Here is a 25518-nt window from a genome sequence, read left to right as displayed (position 1 = left end):
TCTCAAATCTTAAAAATGTGTTATTCTCTAGTACACTGAGTGGTATCTGTTTTCTAGGATGGTGCACCTTAACATTGGGAATAGCTGGTGAAGATCCGTGACACGCGTCTAATTAGGCTCCTGAGTAAAGTTGTACATCGTTGTGTTTCATTTACTGCCTGAACATTGATTATGTTAAGAAATCCATTCAAAAGACTCATATCTGAAGTCTCACCTTAGAGAGTTCATACATGTGATTTTCTTCCATTGAGATTAGTTTCTTCCTTTTTTTTTTATTACTTTGGCAGCCACAAAAGCTGATGGATTTGCACTGTATTTCCTTGGAGAGTGCAATAACGTAAGTATCTAAATTTAGATTTTGATGCTCTAGATAAAAAAAAGACTGTAAGCTTTTTAAAAGACAGATAATTATGTTATAAACAATTTGATAGATGTATCATAATTGAATATTTTAAACTTATTCTGTGTTTTATTTCCACGTGTGGTCATTACCAGCCCAGGATTTTACTAATTTGTCAGCATTTTTTTATAGGCATAAAATGTTAGAATTTATTTTATTATTTTTTTTTTTTTTGGTTTTGGTTTATATTACGAATAGGAGTCCTGGTGGTGTAGTGGCTAAGAGCTCGGCTGCTTACCAAAGGTTCGCAGTTCGAACCCACCAGCTGCTCCTTGGGAACCCTGTGGGGCTGTCCTGCTCTGTCCTATAGAGTCTCTGTGAGTTGAATTTGACTCGACAGCAATAGGCAACAAGGTATATTGTGTATGGCATTATTGTTTTGTACATAGGTTTTCAGCAGTGTGGGATGGAGTGTCACAGTGGAGAGACTTTTCACACAGTCTACTAGTAGGATAAAATGAGGACAGAAATTCAGCGTATTCTGTGCGATTTTCCAGGCTTTTTAAAATGACTCTAAAGGTAAACAGAGTCCCTAAGTCCAGACCCTGGAGCTGCCATGTTCCTGGCTCATGTCTCCTCAGGAATACGATCCCACTTCTGCATCTTGGAAAGATCCTGGGTTTCTAGGTTCACTTACACAGACCACAGCCCACTGGTCAAGTGCAGCACAGATAGGCATTTACATTTTTTTTTTATGATGTTCAATTACTGGCACTTGATTTTTGTTATGCTATTAAAAAACATATACAGTAAACCTTGTGAAAGCCAGAACCTGTTTAAGGCAGAAGCTTGTCATAGAAGGAAAACTCAAATATTTTCTACTAAAACGAGCAATAGAAAAGTGGTAAAACTACACCCTGTCAAGGAAACCCTGGTGGCCTAGTGATTTAGAGCTACAGCTGCTAACCAAAAGGTTGGCAGTTTGAATCCACCAGGTGCTCCTTGGAAACCCTATAGGGCAGCTCTACCCTGTCCTATAGGGTTGCTATGAGTCGGAATTGACATGATGGCAACGGGTTTATTTTTTTTGGTTTACACCCCGTCAAAGGCTGAAAACTTGGAAGACCCAGAAAAACAAAGCAGTCCCATTGGGTTCCAGCTCTCCCAGGTTTTACTGTATAACATATTTTAGTATACTATTCTGGGCCAATGATACTCAGATTCATAGCATAACTATGTAAAATCCACTTATATATTTACATGACAAATATTTTACTCTGTATTATTAATGTGTTAGGCATTGTGATTTAAGACTTGGGATTTGTTTTTGCAGTATGGTACATGTACTTGTTTCCTTGAATAATCAAAATGGATACTATACGTTAATTCAACACATTTTTATTGGGGCGTACCACATGCCACCACCACCACTTGTCTGTCAGTTTGTTGTACTGTGGTAACTTGCGTGTTGCTTTGATGCTGGAAGCTATGCCACTGGTATTTCAAATACCAGCAGGGTCACAGGTTTCAGCGGAGCTTCCAGACTAAGACTGACTGGGAAGAAGGACCTGGCCACCTACTTCTGAAAAACTGGCTAGTGAAAACCTCATGGATAGCAACGGAACATTATCTGACATAGTGCTGGAAGATGAGCCCCTCGGGGTGGAAGGCACTGACAATACGTTTGGGGAAGAGCTGCCTCCTCAAAGCAGAATCAACCCTAATGATATGGGTGGAGTTAAACTTTCAGGGCTTCTATCTGCTGAGGTGGCATGACTCGAAATGAGAAAAAATAGCTGCAAACATCAATTAATAATAGGAATGTGGAATGTAAGAGGTATGAATCAAGGGAAATTGAAGGCTTTGGCAAAAAAACAAGGCTCCAGGAATTGACATAATACTAATTGAGATGTTTTAACAAACGAGTACAATGCTGGAAGCGCGCACTTCCTGTGCCAAGAAATTTGGAAGACAGTTACCTGTCCAACCGCCTGGAAGAGACCCATGTACGTACCTATTCCAAAGAAAGGTGATCCAATAGAATGCAGAAATTATTAATATTATTAATGTCACACCAAAGTAAAATTTTGCTGAAGGTCATTCAAAAATGGTTGCAACGGTACATTGACAGGGAGCTGCTGGAAATTCAAGCCAGATTCAGAAGAGGACGTGGAATTAGGGATATCATTGCTGATGTCAGATGGACCTTGACTGAAAGTAAAGAATACCAGAAAGATGATTACCTGTGTTTTATTGACTATGCAGAGGCATTGGACTGTGTGGATCATAATAAATTATGGATAAAATTTGGAAGAGTGGGAATTCCAGAACACTAAATTTGTACTTATGAGGAACCGTACACAGACCAAGAGGCAATCATTTGAACAGAACTAGGGGATGCTGCATGGTTTACGATCAGGAAAGGTGTGCACCAGGGCTGTATCCTCTCACCAAACCTATTCAATCTGTATGCTGAGCACATAGTCCGAGAAGCTAGACTATATGAAGAAGCATGGGGCATCAGAATTGGAGGAAGACTCATTAACAACCTGCATTATGCAGATGACACAACCTTTCTTGCTGAAAGTTAAGAAGACTTGAAGCACTTATAAAGACTACAGCCTTCACTATGGATTTCACCTTAACGTAAAGAAGACAAAAACCCTTACAATTGGGCCAATAAGCAACATCATGATAAATGAAAGATTGAAGTTGTCAAGGGTTTCATTTACTTGGATCCAAGATCAACACCCATGGAAGCAGCAGTCAAGACATCAAACGACGTATTGCATTGGGGAGATTTGCTGCGAAAGACCTCTTTAAAGTATTAAAAACAAAGATGTCACCTTGAGGACAGAGGTATGCCTGACCTAAGCCATGGTATTTTCAGTCGCCTCATATGCATGTGAAACCTAGACAATGAATAAGGAACCAATACCTTTGAATTATGGTGTTGGTGAAAAATATTGACTATACCATGGACCTCCCGTAAAGGTAAACAAATCTATTTTGGTAAAGTAGAAGGTCAGAAAAAAGAGGAAGACCCTCAAGGAGATGGACTGACCCAGTGGCTTCAACAATGGGCTCAAACATAACGATTATTGTTAGGATGGCGTAGGACAGGGCAGTGTTTTGTTCTGGGTCACTATGAGTCAGAACTGACTTGAGTGCACCTAACAACAACAACAACAACAACAACAAACCACATGCCAGACACTGTTCCAGGTACTAGAGACACTAGTGAATTAAACAAGTGTCTGCCCTCTTGGGATTTATAATTAATTTAATCCATGGAGATAGAAAAAGAAAATTTTTGTATACCAGGTAATCATAGGACAACACAGAAAAACTATTAGCTAATCTCTAACTCACAAGAAGGAGGAAACACAAATATGTATTTCAATAGTTAAATGATTATTTAATAATTAAAAAGAGTAAAACTACAGATAGAGTAAAAGTAATCAATTGTAAGGGGGTACTTAATAAATTTGGAAGAAGTACAGCCAAAATGTTCTTTAAAAGGGTGGACAGTGAGACATTGTCTCATATACTTTGGACATTTTATCTGGAGGAACCAGTCCCTGGAGAAGGACATCATACTTGGTAGAGGTTCAGCAGAAGAGAGGAAGACTCTCAGTGAGATGGATTGACCCATTGGCTGCAACAGTGGGCTCAAGAATAGCACAATTGTGAGGATGGCGCAGGACTGGGAACTGTTATAGTTCTGGCGTACATAGGGTCGCTATGAATTGTAACTGGGTGGCATCTAACAACAGCAACAAACTTAATAAATGTGAAAATCTAGATAAAATAGACAATTTTAAAGGTAAATACAAATGACCCAATTTGATGCAAATGACAGCAGAAAACCAAATAGGCCACTATCCATGGGAGAACAGAAAACAGTGTTAAAATACTGCCTTCTAAAGACCAGTAGAACGTTTATTCAAGAAGATGTTTTTGAGCGCTGACCATGTCAGGCGGTGTGCTAAACCCAGGAAGAAGGCATGGCTACAGAGATGGGCTCTTGTGCCTACCTTCACATTCCAGTGTGGACACCTTTTAGAAAAAGAATTCCTGAAGTATATGCTTTTAAATTTATTTTAGAACGTGGAAAAAGGAGGGAAGCCTCCCAAAAAACAGTCTCGCTTTTTACAGAACTTTGGGTCCGGAGTTGAATTGTATGAGTTAGTAATTGTGTGACTTTGGGCAAGGTTCTTAAACTTTCTAAAACTTGATTTAACCTCCATTGATTAAACGTTATGTCATGAATGTCATTCATTCAACAAACCATTTTTAAACATTGGCTATGTTCTTTAAAAACCTGTGCTAACTGCTGGACATATGAGATAAATAAACCATTTCCTTCAAAAACTGTATGACCAGTGGGGAAATCGTGAGATCAACAGTTAATGAGAGCACAAGGTGACCTGTGCGCTGGGGCGTGGTTTGGTGGTAGGGGCTGGTGGGATGGGGCACACTAATGCCAGTCATTGATTAGCTCATGTTTGAGGACCCCAGTTACCAGACAAGGCAGAAGAAGCAATTTATGACAAATCTGGGGCTAAAAGAAAAACCCAGTGCCCTCGAAATCTGGGGCTAGCAAGGAAAAAAAACTTTGTACCCTGACACTTAGCAGCATGTGTACAAGGGGCTCTTGAAATGTTTGTTGGACAAAAATAATTTTCTCATTCACTTGACTTTAATGCTTTTACATTTTTCATTCATTTGTACTTAGTCATGTATTCAAACTGTTGTGTAACATGCAATATACTTTTATGATTATAATTTTTCTTATATTTGAGTTGTTTGTAAAAGTTGAAAACCTTACAAACTCTAAACTTTAAAAATTTTGATTCCTAAAATAAGTTCATAGATAGCTTTTCGTATACCAGTTATCTTTTAAATAATCATTCATAATTTACAAGTTTGGTAAGGTAGCATATTTGAGCATTTGTTTTATTTTATTCATAAATGTGAGGGACTAGATGAGGCTAACGGATACCTAAAATCATAGAATGTTAACTAAAGGAGACACTTCAAAATTTTCTAATCCCGCCTTTTCATTTTAATGATAAAGTACACTTGGTGAGTTGCTGTTGGGCGTTGCTGAGTGGATTCGGACACAGCGACCAGACCCTATAGAGAAGAACTGCCCTGTAGGGTTCTGTGGGCTTATGAGTCGGAATCGACTCGACGGCAATGGGTTTGGTTAAACATTACGGGAGCAGATTGCCAGGTCTTTTCTCCTGCCGAGCAGCTAGCGGGTTTGAATCGTTGACTTTTCAGTTAGCAGCTGAGTGCTTTAACCGCTGTGCCACCAGGGCTCCTTCAGCATGGTCTAGCATGGTTGAAGGACTTGTCCAAGCTCACGGGCTGGTCAGAAGCAAAGGCCTCTACCCCAGCCCGATCCTCTGGGCTCCTCGTCCCACATCTGTGCCCTTCCACGCATCACCTGGGCCCTTCTCCCACCCCAGTACACTTCCTCTGCCATGCTATGGGCATTCCCTTCATCAGGCTTGATCTTTAGTAACCATAAACTGGGAAGAATGCAACTCAAACAACTCTGTGACTTGGGATACATATTGGGAGAAAATGGAAAAGCAGAGAAATCCAAGTGTGGATATGTAATACAATATTAACATAACAAAATATATCATGTAATTAATGCAACTTAATGTGATATAAATAACAATATATTTTTAAATAGTCTTGAATAGTCTCCTGAAAATATTGCATTTTTTCTATTTAGAGACTGTAGTTTATAATAAGCATGTGATTAAAAAAATTTTTTTACAGTGAATTTTACCAGGTTTATCTTTACGAATTATGCACACAAGTTATCCATATTTCAATTTCCAGGTGCATGCAGGGGCTGGTTGCTCACCACAACCTACATAGGTCTATGTTTGTTTACTACCCAGTGCCATCTAGTGTCCAAAAAGAACACTAGAAAATAACTTAGTGATAATCCTAAATAATATATTTTTTTCTTACAAGTATTTCTAAAATTTAACTGGCCATAGTGGTCATAGGTGTCAAGCATTGTAATGGCTGATTTTGCAAAATAAAGTCCCTGTTTCCTTTATAAGTTCCTTTAGAATTTATTTACATCCATCATTTGTTAATGCATTGATTCAAAGTCTTCACCAATGAAAACTGCAAAATAAATCTTAAAAAGTGAATTATGATTATTTGAAACATAGTAAACAAACAAGGAATTGCCTTTCCAGATTACAAGAAGGACCATGAACTTGCAGTAATTAAAACAGCACGGCAGGCAGCAAACGCATGTACGGAACTGAGGGCTCAGAAATAAACCCAGGCACACTTGGGGTGTAGTGTATGGTAAAGGTGGCAGTCCCGGAAGTGGGGAAGAGACAGCTATTCACTAAATGACTGTCCATTTGTTTATTTCTGTGGAATAATTCAACACAGATTTAGTAAACTTTTCTCTATCCCTGAATATGCATAAAATTCAACCTCTGACTTAGAGGTACAATGTTGAGTGTCTGTTTGCAGTAACAACTGCCTGTCAATCATGAAGAACACCTGGCCACAGGGCACACGATCCAAACCAGGGGCTGACCCTCAACCTGTAGTCCACATGATTGAAGGGAGGTTGCACGGGGGAATCCCATGGAGCAAAGGAAAAAGTAGGAATCCCCTAGGAGAAGCAGAGAAAGAGGGGCAGTGCAGGCACCCCAGCAGTGGGTGTCTTGTCAGGGCCGTCCCCTTTTTCCCCTTCTTCCTGAGCATTTGGCCTTCAGGTCACAATTTACTGACTGTTTTGTTAGCACTTAGTTCTCGTTTGGAGATATTTTTATTTGACAAATGTCAACAAAAAAAATGTGAGCTAATTAAAAAAACAATTATAAATTCTTATTGTAAATAATTATTTAAAATCTTTATAATTATTATTATCCACAAGAAAAAGTTTTTACATTCTCTGAAGTAACTCTAAGACTCTGTCAAGTAACACGGAGCCCTCGTGGTGCAGTGGTTAAGAGCTCGGCTGCTAACCAAAAGGTTGGCACTTCAAATCCACCATCTGCTTCTTGGAAACCCTATGGGGCAGTTCTACTCTGTCCTCTAGGGTAGCTATGAGTTGGAATCGACTTGATGCCAGTGGGTTTGGTTTTTTGTTTTATCAGGTAACTGAAAGATTTCTAAACCATTTTTGGCCTGTCTAATAGAAGAGTTTCCTGTACTCCCTGGGTGCAGTACTTGCTGGTCCATTTCTTGTATGTCATATAGAAGCCTTATATTAAATGATCACCCCAAAAGACAAGAAAGTATAAGATATTCAGAGGAGCCTTGGTGGCACAACGTTTAACCGCTCGCCTGTTAATCAAAAGATCAGCGGTTTAACCCACCAGCTGCTCTGTGGGAGAAAAGACCTGGTGATCGGCTCCCGTAAAAATTTCAGACAAGGGAAACCTGTGGGGCAGGTGCTCTGTCATATAAAATTGCTATGAGTAGGAATCCACCCGACAACACACAACGACAATGAGATATTCCGTCATTATTGAATTATGAAGCTGAGCATAACTCGAGGATACTATTAAACGAAGCCTACGGGGAATATGTCTAAGTCACAGAAAAGACATCTGTGTATAGCTTCAAACCAAACAAACACAACACAAATAATCCAAAGCTTTTGTTGAGAGCTGGGTCCACAGTTTACTTCCTACTGTTGTCACAAGAGAACTCTTTAAGAGTGATCTGAACCATTCGGTTGGATTTAAGTTCGTTTCCTGTAATTCTGTCCTTGGTAGAGAAAACAAAAAACAGTTGCTCGGCATCCTTCTTATGACTGACTTTTTCATAGTTTGAGAAAACCATTGTCAATTAGATTTTTCTTCGGGCCAAATATCTGACATCTTTTAAATGTCTTCTTGCAGTTGTCTCTTCTTCTTGTGCTTGGATGGTTGTTCCACTTTCGGTCTTTCCCAGTTTGCAGTCACCTTCCTTAATAACGGGTGACACACTGAATTTGTTACGACACTGATAGATACTAAATCTAAAGAAAGTCTTACTGACAGAATAATAAACCAAAAAAAAAAACCAACCCTGTTACCGTCGAGTCGATTCCGACTCGCAGCCACCCTGTAGGACGGAGTGGAACTGCCCCATAGAGTTTCTAAGGAGCGCCTGGTGGATTGGAACTGCCAGTCTTTTGCTTAGCAGCCATAGCTCCTAACCACTGGGCCACCAGGGTTTCCAATAGAAGAATAGTAATTCTTAAAACAATGATACCAATTTCTAGCCTTTTAAATATATATTATGTATATGTAATTTGTATATATTGTATGTAAATTATATAGGTAATGTACATGTAATTTCCCATCTTATATGTAGTTATTATTTTTTGGTCTGAGGTGTGTACCTCATATTTAAATATTTTAAGCTTCATCTTTTTTAAAAGAACCACTTAAAATATATTTCACACGCCTTGTACTTAACAGAAAATACTACTTAAGCACAGTCCTAATTGGCGTAGATATGCTCGTGCATAGACATATTTCCCACTTAGCTTTAGCCTTTTATAATGGTGACTTATTGGGTTTTTGGGTTATTTAACCTTTTGGTGACCCAATTATTTTCTGCTTCACATTTTTTGTTGATGCCATGTGTTTTTGTTACTGGAAGCATGCTGAATCATTGAGCGTGTCTGCATTTTTGGTAGGTAGGTGGGTAGGTAGTGTTTTTTTTTTTTTTTTTTTTTGCCCCCTTCCCCAAGCCTACCCCAAGTGTTTAGTGCTACATATGAAGTGTGAGTAATTATACACCAGAGTCCCCACTGGGGTCTGTTGGTACGTATGTGTAACAAATAAAAGTTTTCAGAATTTCTGGTTTTCCTACGAAAAATTCAGACGCCTCATACGATACCCTGTAAAAACAGTAATTTGTGGCACACACCCATTTCTTCAGTTTCCAATAGTCATAAAAGGCTCTGCCTTGTGGCAGGACACACTGTCAGTACAATAAACCCTGGAGGCTTAAAAAGTTCATGGTCCCCATATGTACTGCTGGCCACGGAAGGGTGAAAGCAGCCAGGAGACCCAGAAGGGCTGAAGTTCTGCTTCTCTTTTCCCTCGTCCCCTTGATTATAGTAAAGATTTTGTTTGAAGACAGTTTTCTGACTTTACAAAGTGTGAAAACCACTTTATATAGTAAGTTAAAATATTGTGAGGGTGGCACAGGACCAGGCAGTGTTTCTTTCTGTTGTACGCAGTGTTGCTGAGTCGGAACCAACTTGATGGCACCTAACAACAACATAATAAGTTAATAAATTGATCCGGCTCTTTGTCACAGCCTTAGAACCAGCTTAGTAATAGCAAATGTTACAGTTAAAACTGTGAGAACCCAAACTTAATGAGACAGCCTTGTTTTTCCGGGTCTCACAAATTTTCTGCCTTTGACAGGGGTACAGTCTAACCATTTTTCTGTCTCTGTTAGCAGAAAATATTTGAGTTTTCCTTTTCTGACAGGTTTCCAGCTGACACAGGTTCTGGCTTTTGCAGATTTTATGGTAATGGTCACATGTTTTAGGTCAAGAAGATTGTCTAACAGGTATTGCTTTGAAGAGGTCTTCAGCCTTTAGGTTACAAAATACAATTCAGGGAAAAAGTGAAGTCTTGGGAGAATTTAATTGAAACTTTAAGAGTTTCCAAATGAAGCAAATAATCATAAAATGAGTGTGTCAAGTGGTTTTCTTTAGCAAGTCTTATTTAGTAGAAAATTATTTTAAAATGTGATTTTTTAGTCGAGATAACTGTTCGTATTTTAAACTGATTTATTTTTAAATAGTTTCAGCACTTTTCCCTGCTGCCGAATCTCTTGAAAGGGAAAGATACCCCCAGACTTGCCAATTTTTTTGCCCAGAGAGGAGCAAAGTGTTCATTGAGAGTATTCTAAAACTGAAAATACAGGGGCAAGCCAGCTTAAGGAATGCGAGTGATTGAGCCTTTAAAGAGAAATAATGTTCTGAGAAAGATTTTTAATGGAAATTAAAAGTATAATCAAATCACTTTGGCTTGTAGCTGTTGATCCTGTCTTCAGATATATGTGTCAAATCTACAGGGAAGTTGGGCCCAATGTTTGTCTGTTTCTTGCGTGACAGTATCTTGAACCCAATTACAGGGTACATTTCTTCTCATTTTAATGTGTTTTCTATGTATTCAAACAGGAGGCTATTTTAAGGGTTTTTCTGTACCTAGAAATCCATTTAAAACCTATATCTGACCTGCATTTTGTGTGAATAGGGAATCATCTCACTTCAGATACTTGAGTTTGATCACGGCATAATGCACCGCAAAGTACCTTTTTTCGTTTTATGTTTCTCCTTTTACTGGGCTCACGGATTATTTTGACTATGAGTAATATCTGGATGTATTTTTGTATTGTTTGAATGTACAAGTCTGTAAAGTGTTGTCTCTTTCTTCTTAGAGCCTTTGTGTGTTCACACCACCTGGAATAAGGGATGGAAAACCGAGGCTCATCCCCGCCGGGCCCATCACCCAGGGCACCACCATATCTGCCTATGTGGCCAAGTCCAGGAAAACACTGCTGGTAGAAGACATCCTTGGGGTCAGTGGCTCTTTAACCTTTGACATTTTGGTACTGAAGTGTTGAGTGAAGACAGATGACTTATCATTCTGATGTTATAATTTGTGCCATTTCATAAAATAAAAATATTAAAGCTAAAGGTTGTTGTTAGGTGCCTTCAAGCTGGTTCTGACTCACAGCGACCCTATATATAACAGAACGAAACCCGGCTCGGTCCTGCGCCATCCTCACAATCGTTGCTATGTTGAACCCCATTGTTGCAGCACTGTCAGTCCCTCTTGTTGAGGGTCATCTTCTTTTTCACTGACCACCGACATTACTAAGCATAGTGATTTTCTCCAGGGACTGGTCCCTCCTGATAACATGTTCAAAGTACGTGAGACATAGTCTCGTCATCCTCTGTTCTAAGGAGCATTCCAGCCATACTTCTTCCACAGATTTGTTTGTTTTTTTCTGGCGGTCTGAGGTAAATTCAGTATTCTTCACCAACACACTAATTTAAATGCATCTATTCTTCTTCCTTATTCTTTGTCCAGCTTTCACATGCATAAGAAGCAATTGAAAATACCATGGCTTAGTCCTCAAAGTGACATCTTTGCTTTTTAACACTTTAAAGAGGTCTTTTGCAGCGTATTTGTCCAATGCAATACATCATTTGATTTCTTGACTGCTGCTTCCATGGGCGTTGTGGATCTAAGTAAAATGAAATCCTTGACAACCTCAATCTTTTCTCCACTTATAATGTCGTTTATTGGTCCAGTTGTGAAGATTTTTGTTTTCTTTGAGGCGTAATCCATACTGAAGGCTGTGGTCTTTGATCTTCATCAGTAAGTGCTTCGAGTCCTCTTCACTTTTAGCAAGGAAAGTTGTGTCGTCTGTATAACACAAATAGGTAATGAGTCTTCCTCCAATCCTAATGCTTCATTTGTCATATAGTCCAGTTTCTTTGATTAGTTGCTCAGTATACAGATTGAGTAAGTGTGGTGAAAGGATACAACCCTGATGCACAGCCTTCCTGATTTTAAACCAATAGTATCCCCTTTCTCCTTTCGAACGACTGCCTCTTGTTCTATGTACAGGATCTGCATGAGCACAATTAAGTGTTTTGGAATTCCCATTCTTCGAAGTGTTACCCATAATTTGTTAAGATCCACAGAGTTGAATGCCTTTGCATAATCAATAAAACAGTAAACATCTTTCTGGTATTCTCTGCTTTCAGCCAAGATCCATCTGACATCAGCAATAATATCCCTTGTCCCAGGTCCTCTTCTGAATCTGACCTGAATTTCTAGGCATTCCTTGTCAATGTACCGCTGAAACTGTTTTTGAATTATCTTCAGAAAATTTTTCCTGGCATGTGATGTTAATGACATCATTGAGTAATTTCTGTGTTCTGTTGGATCGCCTTTCTTTGGAAAGGACAATGTCTTGACATAGATGAGTGAGCACCTCCAGGACGGCATCCTTAGTTGAAACATCTCAACTGCTGTTCCCCCATTTCCTGGAGCCTTGTTTTACGCCTTCAGTGCAGCTTGGACTTCTTCCTTCAGTACCATTGGTGCTTGATCATTTGCTGCCCCCTGAAATGGCTGAGTGTCAGTCAATTCTTTTTGATATAGTGACTCTGTGTATTCTTTCCATCTTGTTTTGATGCTTCCTGCATCATTCAACATTTTGCCCATAAACCCAGTAGATTCTATGGGAATTTTGCCCATAGAATCCTTCAATATTGCAACTCGAGGACTGAATTTTTTCTTCAGTTCTTTCAGCTTGAGAAGTGCTAAGTGTGTTCTTCCCTTTTGGTTTTCTAATTCCAGGTCTTTGCACATTACTTTGTCTTCCTCGGCCACCCTTTGAAATTCTGTTCAGCTTGTTTACTTCATCATTTCTTCCTTTTGCTTTAGCTACTTGATGTTCAAGAGCAACTTTCAGAGTCTCTTCTGACATCCATTTTCGTCTTTTCTTTCTTTCCTGTCTTTTTAATGACCTTTTGTTTTTTTCATGTATGATGTCCTTCCACAGCTTGTCTGGTCTTTGATCACTAGTGTTCAATGCTTCAAATCTTTTCTTAAGATGGCCTCTAAATTCAGGTGGGATATACTCAAGATACAGATCAGTAAATTAATATATATTTAAACTAATTTTTTATACCCAACTAAACATAAATTATATTCCCACTAAGAACTAGATTTGAGTAGTTGTTATTTCAATATATGCCAGTATGTTAAGTGTTTCGTATCCTGGCAGGATATATATGAATGAGTTAGCTATTGCTCTGTGCTAAACCATCCCAATATCCATGGTGTAATACAACTACCCTTTCTTATTAGAGTCCCTGCACTGGGCCCTTCTGCTCTCTTGGGCCCATCAGCTGGGCTTCCCAAGCACCCGACAGGGGATTACTAGCTGTCTGAGCTCATATGCTGATGTTGGGGGGATCAGCTCTCCACATACTTCCAGTAAGACTGGCCTGCCATGTCCTCATCATGGCAGCAGGGGTCCAAAACAGAAAGTGGAGACATGTACACCTGATTGTGACTCTCCCATTGACCAGAGCAAACCACATATCAAGCTCAAAGTCAGTGTCAGAGGAAATTAACAAGGGGTGTGGGTGGAGGGAGATATGAAAATTTGGAGCCCTAATGCAGTCTTCAAGAAGCCCTGGTAGTGCAGTGGTTAGTTCTTGGCTGCTAACCTGAAGGTCAGCGGTTCAAAACCATCTCCTGCACCGTGAGAGAAGGATGTGGCAGTCTGTTTCTGTAAAGATTACAACCTTGGAAACCCTATGGAGCAGTTCTACTCTGTCCTATAGGATCACAATCCACTCAATGGCAGTGGGTTTTAATGCAGTCTGCTGTGCTATATGACGGCATTGTAATTAAATTTTACTAAATGAAGCATAGACCTTAAAAGTGGTAAGTGTACAAATACTTAGGTGTAATGAATTTTCTCTGAAAAAGCAGTGAATTAGGGGCATGAAATCAGAATTTCAACTTTGATTTTGCCACTAGTTATCTGCATTACCTTGAAGAAATCAAGTAACTATTTAAAAAGAAAAAAAAGTTGTTAAAAGTAGATGCTAAAAGTAGGTGCTGTGTAAGTTGCCATTTGAAAATGTTCTATTATATATGCAAGCTTTCAAAAATGTGTAAATCCCAAGTATAGATTTATATTATTCTTGATTCGTCTGAAGTTCCTATGCACTTCTAACAGCATCCTACAAACAGCAGAATTTAAATAGGGTTGACTTGGTCTTAATCCATTCTGTTCTACTATACTTTGAGTGATTTGGGGAAGGTAGAAAATTATTAAGCCAAAAGCCAATAACCAGTTTTACTTTTATGATAAATCATAATTATTGGATGATTTGAATACTTAATGTGTGCCTTTGAGTTTCACTTAGAATGAACGTTACTAACATATGCTTTCATGTCATTCTAACCTTAAAAACAGAGGAACTATATTTTATATATAATTTCCTTCATCTGGTATTTACATTTGGCGTCATATTCATTGGTGACGTTATACCTGTGAAACCCCAAGCACAGTTCTGGCACGTGGAAAGTGAAGAATGAATTTTAGCCATTCTAATTACTTCTGTTATCATTGCTTGAAATTAACATAGTCGTTCATTCATTCATTCAGTTTTTTGTGTACAAAAATAAAGAAGCATTGAAGCAGTATTAGAATAAGACAAAGCAGTATTGAGATAAGATGTTGCTAAAGACAGACATTTTCTTAAAACTTGTGATGGCCATCATTTGGTTTTCCTTAGGAAAAGGATTATATATTATTGATTACAAGTATTGGGTAGTTTCTGATATTAAGTCAGAACCACAACACAATGATTCCATTTCTCTAACTGAATTTATATCTTTTCCTCTTTTATTTTTCAGGATGAACGATTTCCAAGAGGTACTGGACTGGAGTCGGGGACGCGAATCCAGTCTGTTCTTTGTTTGCCAATCGTCACTGCAATTGGAGATCTGATTGGTATTCTTGAGCTGTATAGGCACTGGGGCAAGGAAGCCTTCTGTCTCAGTCATCAGGAGGTGAGGTCTTCAGAATTGCTGGTTAGGATTTTTAGTTCTACCTATCTTATTTGAAGGTGCTGCTTAACATCATTAAATGAATACTGAAAATCACAGTTTGCTTAATAGTGTTTTAATGCTAATACTAATGATTTTACAACTTTTGTTTTACAGTTGTATAGAGAAAATATTAGTTAAATTAGAAATACAATCATTTTTCTTGCTAAGAGCCTAGTGTAACAATAAAAGTATGCCACCTTGTGAACCAGATAAAATCGTGGGATGACTCTGGGGACTTTTCACATCCTGGTTGTCTTTAAATGTTTCCTGAAAAGTCACCTTCCTAGAGTGTGCCCTGAAAAGGTTCCAGGGTCAAATAAACTAGGAAAACCGTGAGTGCATTCGCTAGTCACTGAGTCAGAGTTGGCTCATGGTATTAGGTGTAGTATGAAGTGGTTAAGAGCTCAGGCTGCTAACCAAAAGGTTGGCAGTTTGAACCCACCAGCTGTTCCTTGGAAACCCTACGAGGCAGCTCTACTCTGTCCTGTAGGGTCACTGTGAGTCGGGGTCAACTTGATGGCACACGACAACAACAACAACAATTAGGACAACAGTTCTCTGAGGCTTTAGGATAAAGCAAAACCTGAAAGAGCCTCAGACTCCTTGTTAGCTCCAATTTTTTTTTTTTTTCACTTTCTTCCTGTCCATGTACAGAAAATTAGTAGTAGGACCAAACCCTAAAATAGTCTGTCTGTCACAAGCAGTGTAGGCCAAGTCCATGCGGTGCCCTACCACCCTGACCGCATACCTGGCTGACCTCACCCGTTGCTCCTCTCCCCTCTCTCACTCCCTCCAGCCACCCTGGACTCTTGGAACCAGGCTGCAGGCTGGTGTTCAGATCCTGGGCACCTGTCCCTCCCTATGCTGGCAATGCCCCACCAGCCACCTCCTTCCAGGGTTCCCTCAGACATCAGCTTGTCAGCCAGGCCTTCCCTGAACACTGCCCAGCGCTCCCGGTCCCTCTGCCCTGCTTTGTTTTTCTCTGTAGCACCTGGCACCTCTGTTACACTACGCGTTTTACTCTGCATTTTCTCTACTGTCTTTCTCTCTTCCCCACAGCACCCTGTAACCCGTTTTATTTTTGTTGTTGCTGCTGCCTCCTGTGACTCTAGCACCTAGAATAGAGCCTGCTACAGGGTAGACACCCAGTAAATATTTGCTAAACCAGAAAAACAAAAATAAAAAAACCCAAACCTTTGCCATCAAGTCAATTCTGACTCCTAGCGGCCCTATAGGACAGAGTAGAACTGCATCATGGAGTTTCAGGGTCTGTAAACTCTTACGGAAGCAGACTGTCACATCTTTCTCCCGCAGAGCAGCTGGTGGGTTCAAACCGTCAACCTTTCTGTTAACAGCTGAGCACTTAACCACTGCACCACCGCGACACCTTAAATATTTGTTAAATGAATGGTTATTCAGAGAAGTAGAATAACTAGTAATCTGAGTTCTTGTCAGCTAACATATATATATATATACAAAAAATTTTCTTTTTAGCAACATTTCATCATTTTAAAGTGATCATTACAGGACTTTTTAGTGGTATTTTTATTAAACTGAAAAAATTATCATTTTACCTTAAAATGTAATTTTTCTCTTAACAATTAAGTTATCTTCCTTCTTCAAAATTAAGAAGAACAGGAGAGCATGAAACTGAAGTATGTAAGAGGGAGAAATACAAAAGACAAACCTTGTAAATGTTTGGTGCTTTGTATCTGGCAAAATATCCAGTGACCTCAAGAAAATTCTTCATATGCATTTACGCAGAAGTCCTTTGCTGGGATGTCTACATGAGACGACGAAAAACTAATTTCATACCTTTTGTTTTCTAGGTTGCAACAGCAAACCTAGCCTGGGCGTCAGTAGCAATACACCAGGTGCAGGTGCGTCTTGGCGACGTTTTCACAGGGCTTGCTTAGAGAGGAGCCCTTTAAGGGGCAGCGTGGGGGCTGAGGCTAACAAGTAACCTAAAGCCTCAGTTTTGGACATTATAATATTTTATTATTTTTTTTTAATTATATTTATTTATTTACTCCCCTCCTGCCTTAAGTTTCTTGCAATGTTTTTGTGTATCAGTCCTATTATGGTATTTGTTTTTCACTGAAAGGCCAGGAACAGTCTCCTACTGGGAACTGCTTTAATATTTCTACCATTCCGTTTCCTGAATTAAAGCTCCACTAAACTGTCAGTCTGCAAGATACCCGGTTTTCTTGAGGACATGATCACCAAGTCCCTCGACTTTTCCTTTGCCTTAAGTTGCCGTTTGTATCCGTTGACATAAAATCACAGAGGTCAAGGAGGCCCCTGCTGGGGGTGCAGAGACCCGATAGCCCTGTAGCTCCCTTTGGAGGCAGGGAAGGGAGGAGGAGAAGAGACACCTTGCTCTTCTCGGTCTCCAGCTACGCATTTGCATTCACAGAGGAGGTGGCCTGTAGCCTCTGCCCTGTGAACGTAAAAGGTTCATTCAGAAACACGGCAGCTGCAGTACCGCTTTTCCCCTCTCTTTTTATTTTTTGTTGTTTTGCTTTTCTGCTTTCATTTCAGCAAACTTGGGTTGATGAGCAACTATATTATAGGAAGAAAACTAGAATCATAGGATAACGGTATGATTTGCAACGCTGTCACTGGACCTGGCGATGCCAAGTGTGGCGGAATACATGCCCACGTACAGTTTTTAAAGTGTAGTTTGAAGTAGTATTAGTGTTCGACTGTAGAGGTAGACTGCTTGGATCTTAATTCTGTCTCTAAAACAAACCAAACTCGATGCCATCAAGTGGATTCTGACTCATAGTGACCCTATAAGAAAGCGTAGAACTGCCCCATAGGGTTTCCAAGGCTATAGTCTTTATGGAAGCAGACTGCCACGTTTTTCCCTTGGAGCAGCCGGTGGGTTTGAACTGTTGACCTTTTGGCTGGGCCTGAGCACTTTAACTACTGCAGCACCAGGGCTCCTTAATTCTGGCTGTACCACTTATTAACTCTGGAATATGAGCAAGGTTCCAGACCTCTTAACTCTGGAATATGAGCAAGGCTCCAAACTTCTTTATTTATTTATAAAATGTAATGCCGAACTCGTAGTGTGCTGTGGCAATTAAATGAGATAATAAATACAAAGGGCTTAGAACAGTGCTTAGCCGTTTGTATTTGTTATCTCATTTAATTGCAGTTTTTATTATTCTCAGATTATAAATCAGATGATTTTATTCGGCCTTTGAAAATAAATAAGGCACATAGAATCCTGGAATTTTATTCTTAACTAGGCTGAAACCACTGAGAATTAACAACCGTTGTTTTCTATGTCAGGTGTGCAGAGGTCTTGCCAAACAGACTGAGTTGAACGACTTTCTCCTCGACGTATCAAAGTAAGTGTTCATTTCTAGGAATGCCCTAGTTCTATTGATCCATGGCTTAAATTAAGTGCAGGCCGTGACAGTGACAGATTTCTCTCTACTGCGGCCAGTATCCACAGATCAGTCTTCATGTAGAAGAGGTGTGTTAGGAACTGACGCTCCTACTGTGGACTGTAGGTTACGTTCCCACCCGCATTCACTTCCCAAGTGCAGGGTTATGGATGCATGCGCGAGGATCGTCATCTGCCGCTCGATGTCTGTTCTCTGAACAGGCTCACTTAGAACATATTAAAGACACTAGGTATTTCTATTTTTTAGGAGAAAACTGGCAGCCCTAAAGGGAGAGATGTTCTCAGGTATTAATTTCTAAAATGTCCTCGGTGGCATTTTCTACAAATATCAGCACATTTGTTGTCGTTGGGTGCTGTCGACTCACAGCGACCCTGTGTACAACAGAAGGAAACACTGCCCGGCCCTGCACCATCCTCACGATTGTCGTTATGCCTGAGCCCATTGTTACAGCCACTGTGTCAGTGCTTCTTGTTGAGGGTCTTCTTCTTTTTCACTGTCCCTCAGCACATTTAAACATATTATAATCAAAACTGTTGTTTTAATTTTCCTGTGTACAGTGGCTCAGTTATCACATCCCAGAAAATGTTCCATTTCCCTGAAGTTTGACAAAGGAAACTTTCTGAGGCTGGCAGTGGCAGCAGTCACAGATATTTACTAAAGACCAGGTTCACATTGCTTTGCTTGCCGCAAGGGAGACCGTCTGTGTATGTGAACCATCTAGTTAATTGTTCGAATCTAACAAATGCCCAGGATATGGTGACTGCAGGGTCATACCCTCCTTGTTTACTGAAGGGGTGATGTACGTGTCTGTCCACCGCCCCCAGCACCCACTGTGACCTGTGTCTCTCACCTGTCATTAGGGCAGCCCCTGGTAATTCATACACCAAAAAGTGTTGTGAGCTCCGTGACTAGTGTGTCTGAATTTCCTAGTTCGTGTTACACCTGATTTTTGAAATACAGAATTAAAGAGATATGGGACTGAAAACATACTCTTTCAATCATGTCATCGAGTATCTTCTTTCAAACAGAAGTGAGCGTAGAGTCTCTGGGACAGGTGATAACATTTCTTCGATGTAACAGAAGGGAGGAAGGTGCACATTCTCTCGCTGAGGCGCTTGAGGATTTGCAAGGCTTCCGGCGTCTAATTCCGTATCTTATGTGACGCTTCACATTGCTTCCCTCCTGTTTTCTCCCGGTAGGAAGTCCGCTCACCTCACCATCTTCCTTGCAGTGCATCCCCAGTGTACAGTGCAATGAAGTGTGCTCCCACTCAGTGTTTCCAAGCTGAATGACTCCCCTCCTCAGCGAGAGGCACTCCTCGTTACTCTAAGCCCTCACTCGTGAAGACACTGCTCCATTTCCATGCACCTACACCGCGGGCACTGCGCACTAGAGCCCGTGTGAAGAGTGCTTGCGGACGTTTTTCCCAAAAGCCTGCCCGCCGAGTTATCTATCGGATTTACATTTTAATACATATGTCATATATCTCCAATACATTTATTTGCCATTTATAAAAATGAATATGTATTTTACTTGTGTATAGTCATTAAATCCTTATGGTTACTCGTATTGCATTGTTTTCTCAATTGTTTGTCAACATTGTTTCCTCAATGTTAAGATGGCTCCATTTATCAGTGATAATTTACATTTTAACCACATTGATGAGATTTAGCAAATTTAAATATTTTTATTTCAGATCAAAGCTATTAATGAAAATATTAGATTATAATCAACCTAGTTTTATTCCTTCATAGTTTGGGTAAATGATACAAGCTCTCCACATTGGTAGTTACCAATATAATAATTACTTAATGAGTCCTCTGGAATTGGAGTTATTATAGTATGACCAATGACAAAGTTTCATTTATCTGTTTAAAGTAATATTAGTGACTGTTTCCACAAAAGGACAAAGTGTATATATAGAGAGAAGGAGAGGGAGAGGGAATAGCCTCTGGGTGGTGCAGACAGGCTGCTAACCAAAAGGTTGGAGGTTGCAGCCCACCCAGAGGCCCCTCAGAAGAAGGATCTGGCCATCTACTTTTGAAAAATCAGCCACTGAAAACCCTGTGGAGCACAGTTCTACTCTGACACACATGGGGTTGCCATGAGTCAGCATTGACTTGATGGCAACCTGATGTATACATGTGTGTGTTTCATTAAAATGTTAACAAAACTAGCAAACACATTCAAAGTCTAATATGTACTGTGACCTAAATAAGATTACTTACAGGTTTTATATCTCTTTTTCCTTTTTTTCCAGAACATATTTTGATAACATAGTCGCAATAGATTCTCTACTTGAACACATAATGGTAGGTTGCCTTTTGTTTGGAAAATGATTTTATCTAACCCTGGATCTGTGGTCTCAGTATATGCTGTATCAGTTTATTTTATTTTATTAGACTCACAAACTCTTTTAAATATTGTGAAAAGGTGGTACTCAGTGATCTGGAAGCACCAACTTGATGTATTTGTCATTTCTATTATTTTGGGAGGGTATTTCAGTAATGGGAGGGTATTTCAGTAATATATTTTTTTAATTCTCAGTCTTTATTTAGTGGGGGGAGAGAGATATACTTTGAAAATGCACTTAGTTTTTTTTGTTTTTTTTTTTCTTAATTCTCTGAAATACCTATTGCGTATAGGCTGTTTTAGTGATTCCTAACTGATTCTCTCTAATCTTCAAGTTCATTCTATTCAGTTTTATTTAGTCTCAATCATTCCTCTCTCCTTGAAGGCTACCTGGCACTTTAGGCTGAAGCCATAGAAGGTAGCGTAACATTTCACATTACTTTACTGCTTCAGTGCTGTGGTGGGACGCCATGGAAAAAGAGGCCCCATTAGTCAAGTCACGTCTGTGCCCCAGGGATGGCCAGACTCTCTTGGTACTGCTTGTGCCCCATTGTGTATTTTAATAAATAATCTCTCTCTTTCCCATTTTCGTGGTCCATCTCAAAATACAGCTATCCTCTATGAACTGAGCTTTCCTCACCTGTTAGATTTCTCTCTGACATCATGGCGGACAAGTGTGTTCAGTGTCTTGTAGAGACAGGAAAACAGTGCTCAGGGAATTAGAGAGTAACATGAGGAGCTATTAATTCCAGCACTTAATTCTTCATTAGTTATCTGGATGCTTTTATTTGGGCAAAAAACAGATTAATTGTTTGCACCTTAAAAAATAAATCTTCTCTGCTTATGACAACATAAAAAGAATTTGGAAAGCAGAGAAAAGTATTAAGAATATAAAAATAAAAAGATTAAATATGGACCGACAAAGAGCGTGTATTAGGATACAGGAAGCCCTTATTGACTAATGTTTGCATTATTAATATCTTTTTAACAGCTTTATTAAGATATAATTCATGTACCACACAATTCATCCATTTAAAATGTATACAATTCAATGGTTTTTAGTACATTCACAAGTGTCGGGAACCCTCAGCAGCCAATTTTAGAACATTTTCATGACTGCAAAGAAAAGCTCCCATACCCTTTAGCTGTCACCTCACCCAGCCCTCCGTCCTCCCCAGCCCTAAAAAAAAAAAAAAAGCCGCCGTTAATCTACTTTCTGTCTCTATGAATTTGGTTACTCTAGACATTTCATATAAAAGGAATCATAATATGTGGACTTTTACATCTGGCTTATTTCACTTGGCGTGTTTCCAGGTTCATTTGGGTTATAGCACACATCAGTACTTCATTCCGTTTTACTGCCAAATAATATCCAATTGCATGGGTATACAATGTTTTTTTTATCCATTCACCAGCTGATGGACAATTGGGTTGTTTCCACCTTTTATATATGAAAATAGTGCTACTATGAATATCTGTGCACAAGTGTTTGTTTGAATACCTGTTTTCAGTTCTGTTGGCCGTATACCTAGAACTGCTGGGTCACGTGGTTCCTCTGTGACTCACGTTTTCGGGAACCACCGAACTGGTGTCTGCAGTGGCTGCCCCATCTCATATTCCCACTGATGGCGCATTTGCTTCAGATCCTCACCAATACTTGTTATTATCTGACTTTTTGATTATAGCCATCCTACTGGGTGTGAAGTGGTTCCTCGTTGCGGCCTGAACTTGCATTTCCTGAGTGACTAATGATGTTGGACATATTTTCATGTGTATATTGGCTATTCGTATATCTTCTTTTGTAGTATGTCTCCTCCTATCCTTTGTCCATTTTTAAAATTAGGTTATTTATCTTTTTATTGTCGAGTTGTAAGAGTTCTTTGTTACTGAAGTCTCCAACTATATTGTTGTAAGTTTCTCCCTACATGTCTCAAGTTTTGCTTCATGTGTTTGGTGCTCTGTTGTTTGGTGAATATATGCTTATAACTTTTATATCTTCCTGATGGATGGGCCCTTTTATCATTATAAATTAAGCTTCTTTATCTCTAGGATATGTTTACTAGTACTGGTATAACAAAGTACCAAAACTAGGTGACTTTAAACAGCAGAAATTTACTGTCTCACAGTTCTGGGCTTAGAACTCCAAAATTAAGGTCTCTCTGAAGGTTCTAGGAAAGAATTCTTCCTTGCTTTTCCCACTTGTCATGGTTCCTGATAGTTGTTTCCAAATTTTGGAGTTATGACCTGTGGTAGCATAATTTTAATCTCTGCCTGCATCTTCCATGGCCACCTTCCCTCTGCATCTGTGTCTGTATTTTCCTTGACTTAGAAGAACACCGGTAAACGTGTTAAAACCAAAAAACCCACTGCCGTCGAGTCGATTCCGACTCAAAGCGACCCTATAGCAGAGTAGAACCGCCACGCAGAATTTCCAAGGAGCGCCTGGAGGATTTGAACTGCCGACTTCTTGGTTAGCAGCCGTAGTTGTGTAAATGTGTTAGGGGCCACTCTAATCCAGTATGGCATCATCTTAATTTGATTATATTTGCAAAGACCTTATTTCCAGATAAGGTCACATTTACATCTACTTGAGGTTAGGACTTGATCATATCTTTTCGGGGGGATATAATTCAACCCACAACATCTAGTAAATTTTTGTTTTTGTTTTAAAGTCAGTTTTGTCTGATATTAGAATAACTAGTTTTCTTATGGTTGATATTTGTGCAGTGTATCTTTTTTTGTCCTTTTACTTTTAACTTGTTTCTATGTTTTAATCTAAAGTGTGTCTTCTGTAAATGGCATATAGTTGTATTTCTTTTTCCATTCTGACAACCACTGCCTTTTGATTGGATTGTTTAATCCATTCTCATTTATTGTTTACGTAGCTGCATTCACATCTGGCGGTTACCATTTGTCTTCTATTCATCTTCTATCTTTTTGTTACTCTGCTGTCCGTTTACTGTTTTCTTTTTTTCTAAATTGTGCTTTAAGTGAAAGTTTTACAAATAAAGTCGGTCTCTCATACAAAAATTTGTACGAACCTGGCTGTGTACTCCTAGCTGCTCTCCCCCTAATGAGACAGCACACTCCTCTCCACCCTGTATTCCCTGTGTCCATTCAGCCAGCTTCTGCCCCCCCCCCCCCCGCCTTCTCTTCTCCCCTCCAGACAGGAGATACCCACATGGACTCATGTGTCTACTTGAGCCAAGAAGCTCACTCCTCACCAGTATCATTTCCTTATAGTCCAGTCCAATCCCTGTCTGAAGAGTTGGCTTCAGCAATGGTTCCAGTCTTGGGCTAACAGGAAGTCTGGGGACCATGACCTCCGAAGTCCTTCTAGTCTCATTCAGACCATTAAGTCTGGCCTTTTTTTTTTTTAACAAGAATTTGAGGTCTCCATCCCACTGTTCTGCTCCATCAGGGATTCTCTGTTTTGTTCCCTGTCAGGGCAGTCATCGGTTGTAGCCGAGCACCAGCTAGTTCTTCTGGTTTCAGGCTGATGTAGTCTCTGATTTATGTGGCCCGTTCTCTCTCTTGGGCTCATAATTTCCTTGTGTCTTTGGTGTTCTTCATTCTCCTTTGCTCCAAGTAGGCTGAGACCAGCCGACGTATCTTAGATGGCCACTTGCTAGCATTTAAGACCCCAGATGCCACTCTCCAAAATAGGATGCAGAATGTTTTCTTAATAGATTTTATTATGCCAATTGACATAGGTATCTCCTGAAACCATGGTCCCCAAACCCCTGCTTCTGCTACGCTGGGCTTCGAAGCATTCAGTTTATTCAGGAAACTTCTTAGCTTTTCATCTAGTCCAGTTGTTCGGACCTCTCCTATATTGCGTGTTCTCTTTCCCTTCACCTAAATTAGTTCTTGTCTACCATCTAATTAGTGAATCCCCCTCTCCCTCCCTACCTCCCTTCACCATCTAGTAACCATCAAAGAATATTTTCTTCTCTGTTTGAATTATTTCTTGAGTTCTTATAATAGTGGTCTCATACAGTATTTGTCCTTTTGCAACTGACTAATTTCACTCAGCCTAATGCATTCCAGATTCCTCCATGTTATGAAATGTTTCACAGATTCATCATTGTTCTTTATCGATGCATAATATTCCACTGTGTGAACATACCATATTTATTTATCCGTTCATCCGTTGATAGGCACCTTGGTTGCTTCCATGTTTTTGCTATTGTAAACAGTGCTTCAGTAAACATGGGTGTGCATATATCTGTTCATGTAAAGGCTCTTATTTCTCTAGGATATATTCCAAGGCGTGGGGTTGCTGGATCGTATGGTAGTTCTATTTCTAGCCTTTTAAAGAAGCACCAAATCGATTTCCAAAGTAGTTGTACCATTTTACATTCCCACCAGCAGTGTATAAGTGTTATAGTCTCTCCACAACCTTTCCAACATTTATTATTTTGTGTTTTTTTGGATTAACGCCAGTCTTGTTGGAGAGAGATGGAATCTCATTGTAATTTTGATTTGCATTTCTCTAATGGCTAATGATCATGAGCATTTCCTCATGTATCTGTTAGCTGCCTGAATATCTTCTTTAATGAAGTGTCTGTTCATATCCTTTGCCCATTTTCTAACTGGGTTATTTGTCTTTTTGTTGTTGAGTTTTTGCAGTATCATATAGATTTTAGAGATCAGATGTTGATCGGAAATGTCATAGCTAAAAACTTTTTCCCAATCTGTAGGTAATCTTTTTACTCCTTTGGTGAAGTCTTTGGTTGAGCAT

At 39.6% G+C, this 25518-nt stretch overlaps 1 protein-coding gene across 7 annotated transcripts in view; it reads left to right on the top strand.

Moving 5' to 3' along the window:
- The window catches only part of PDE10A (phosphodiesterase 10A), a 745035-nt gene that overhangs the window by 629735 nt on the left and 89782 nt on the right, over positions 1-25518 (top strand). For all 7 annotated transcript variants that reach the window (XM_049905162.1, XM_049905144.1, XM_049905169.1 and 4 more), the window contains 6 exons: positions 288-337; positions 10793-10933; positions 14809-14964; positions 16833-16883; positions 18304-18362; positions 20683-20734. In XM_049905162.1, coding sequence (XP_049761119.1) covers positions 288-337; positions 10793-10933; positions 14809-14964; positions 16833-16883; positions 18304-18362; positions 20683-20734 — 509 coding nt within the window. The remainder of the gene's footprint in view (positions 1-287; positions 338-10792; positions 10934-14808; positions 14965-16832; positions 16884-18303; positions 18363-20682; positions 20735-25518) is intronic.

This window comes from Elephas maximus, chromosome 1 (genome assembly GCF_024166365.1).
Source record: "Elephas maximus indicus isolate mEleMax1 chromosome 1, mEleMax1 primary haplotype, whole genome shotgun sequence".
Lineage (NCBI taxonomy): Eukaryota > Metazoa > Chordata > Mammalia > Proboscidea > Elephantidae > Elephas > Elephas maximus.
The sequence above is the reverse complement of the archived record's forward strand: the minus strand, read 5'-3'. Positions and strand labels throughout refer to the sequence as shown.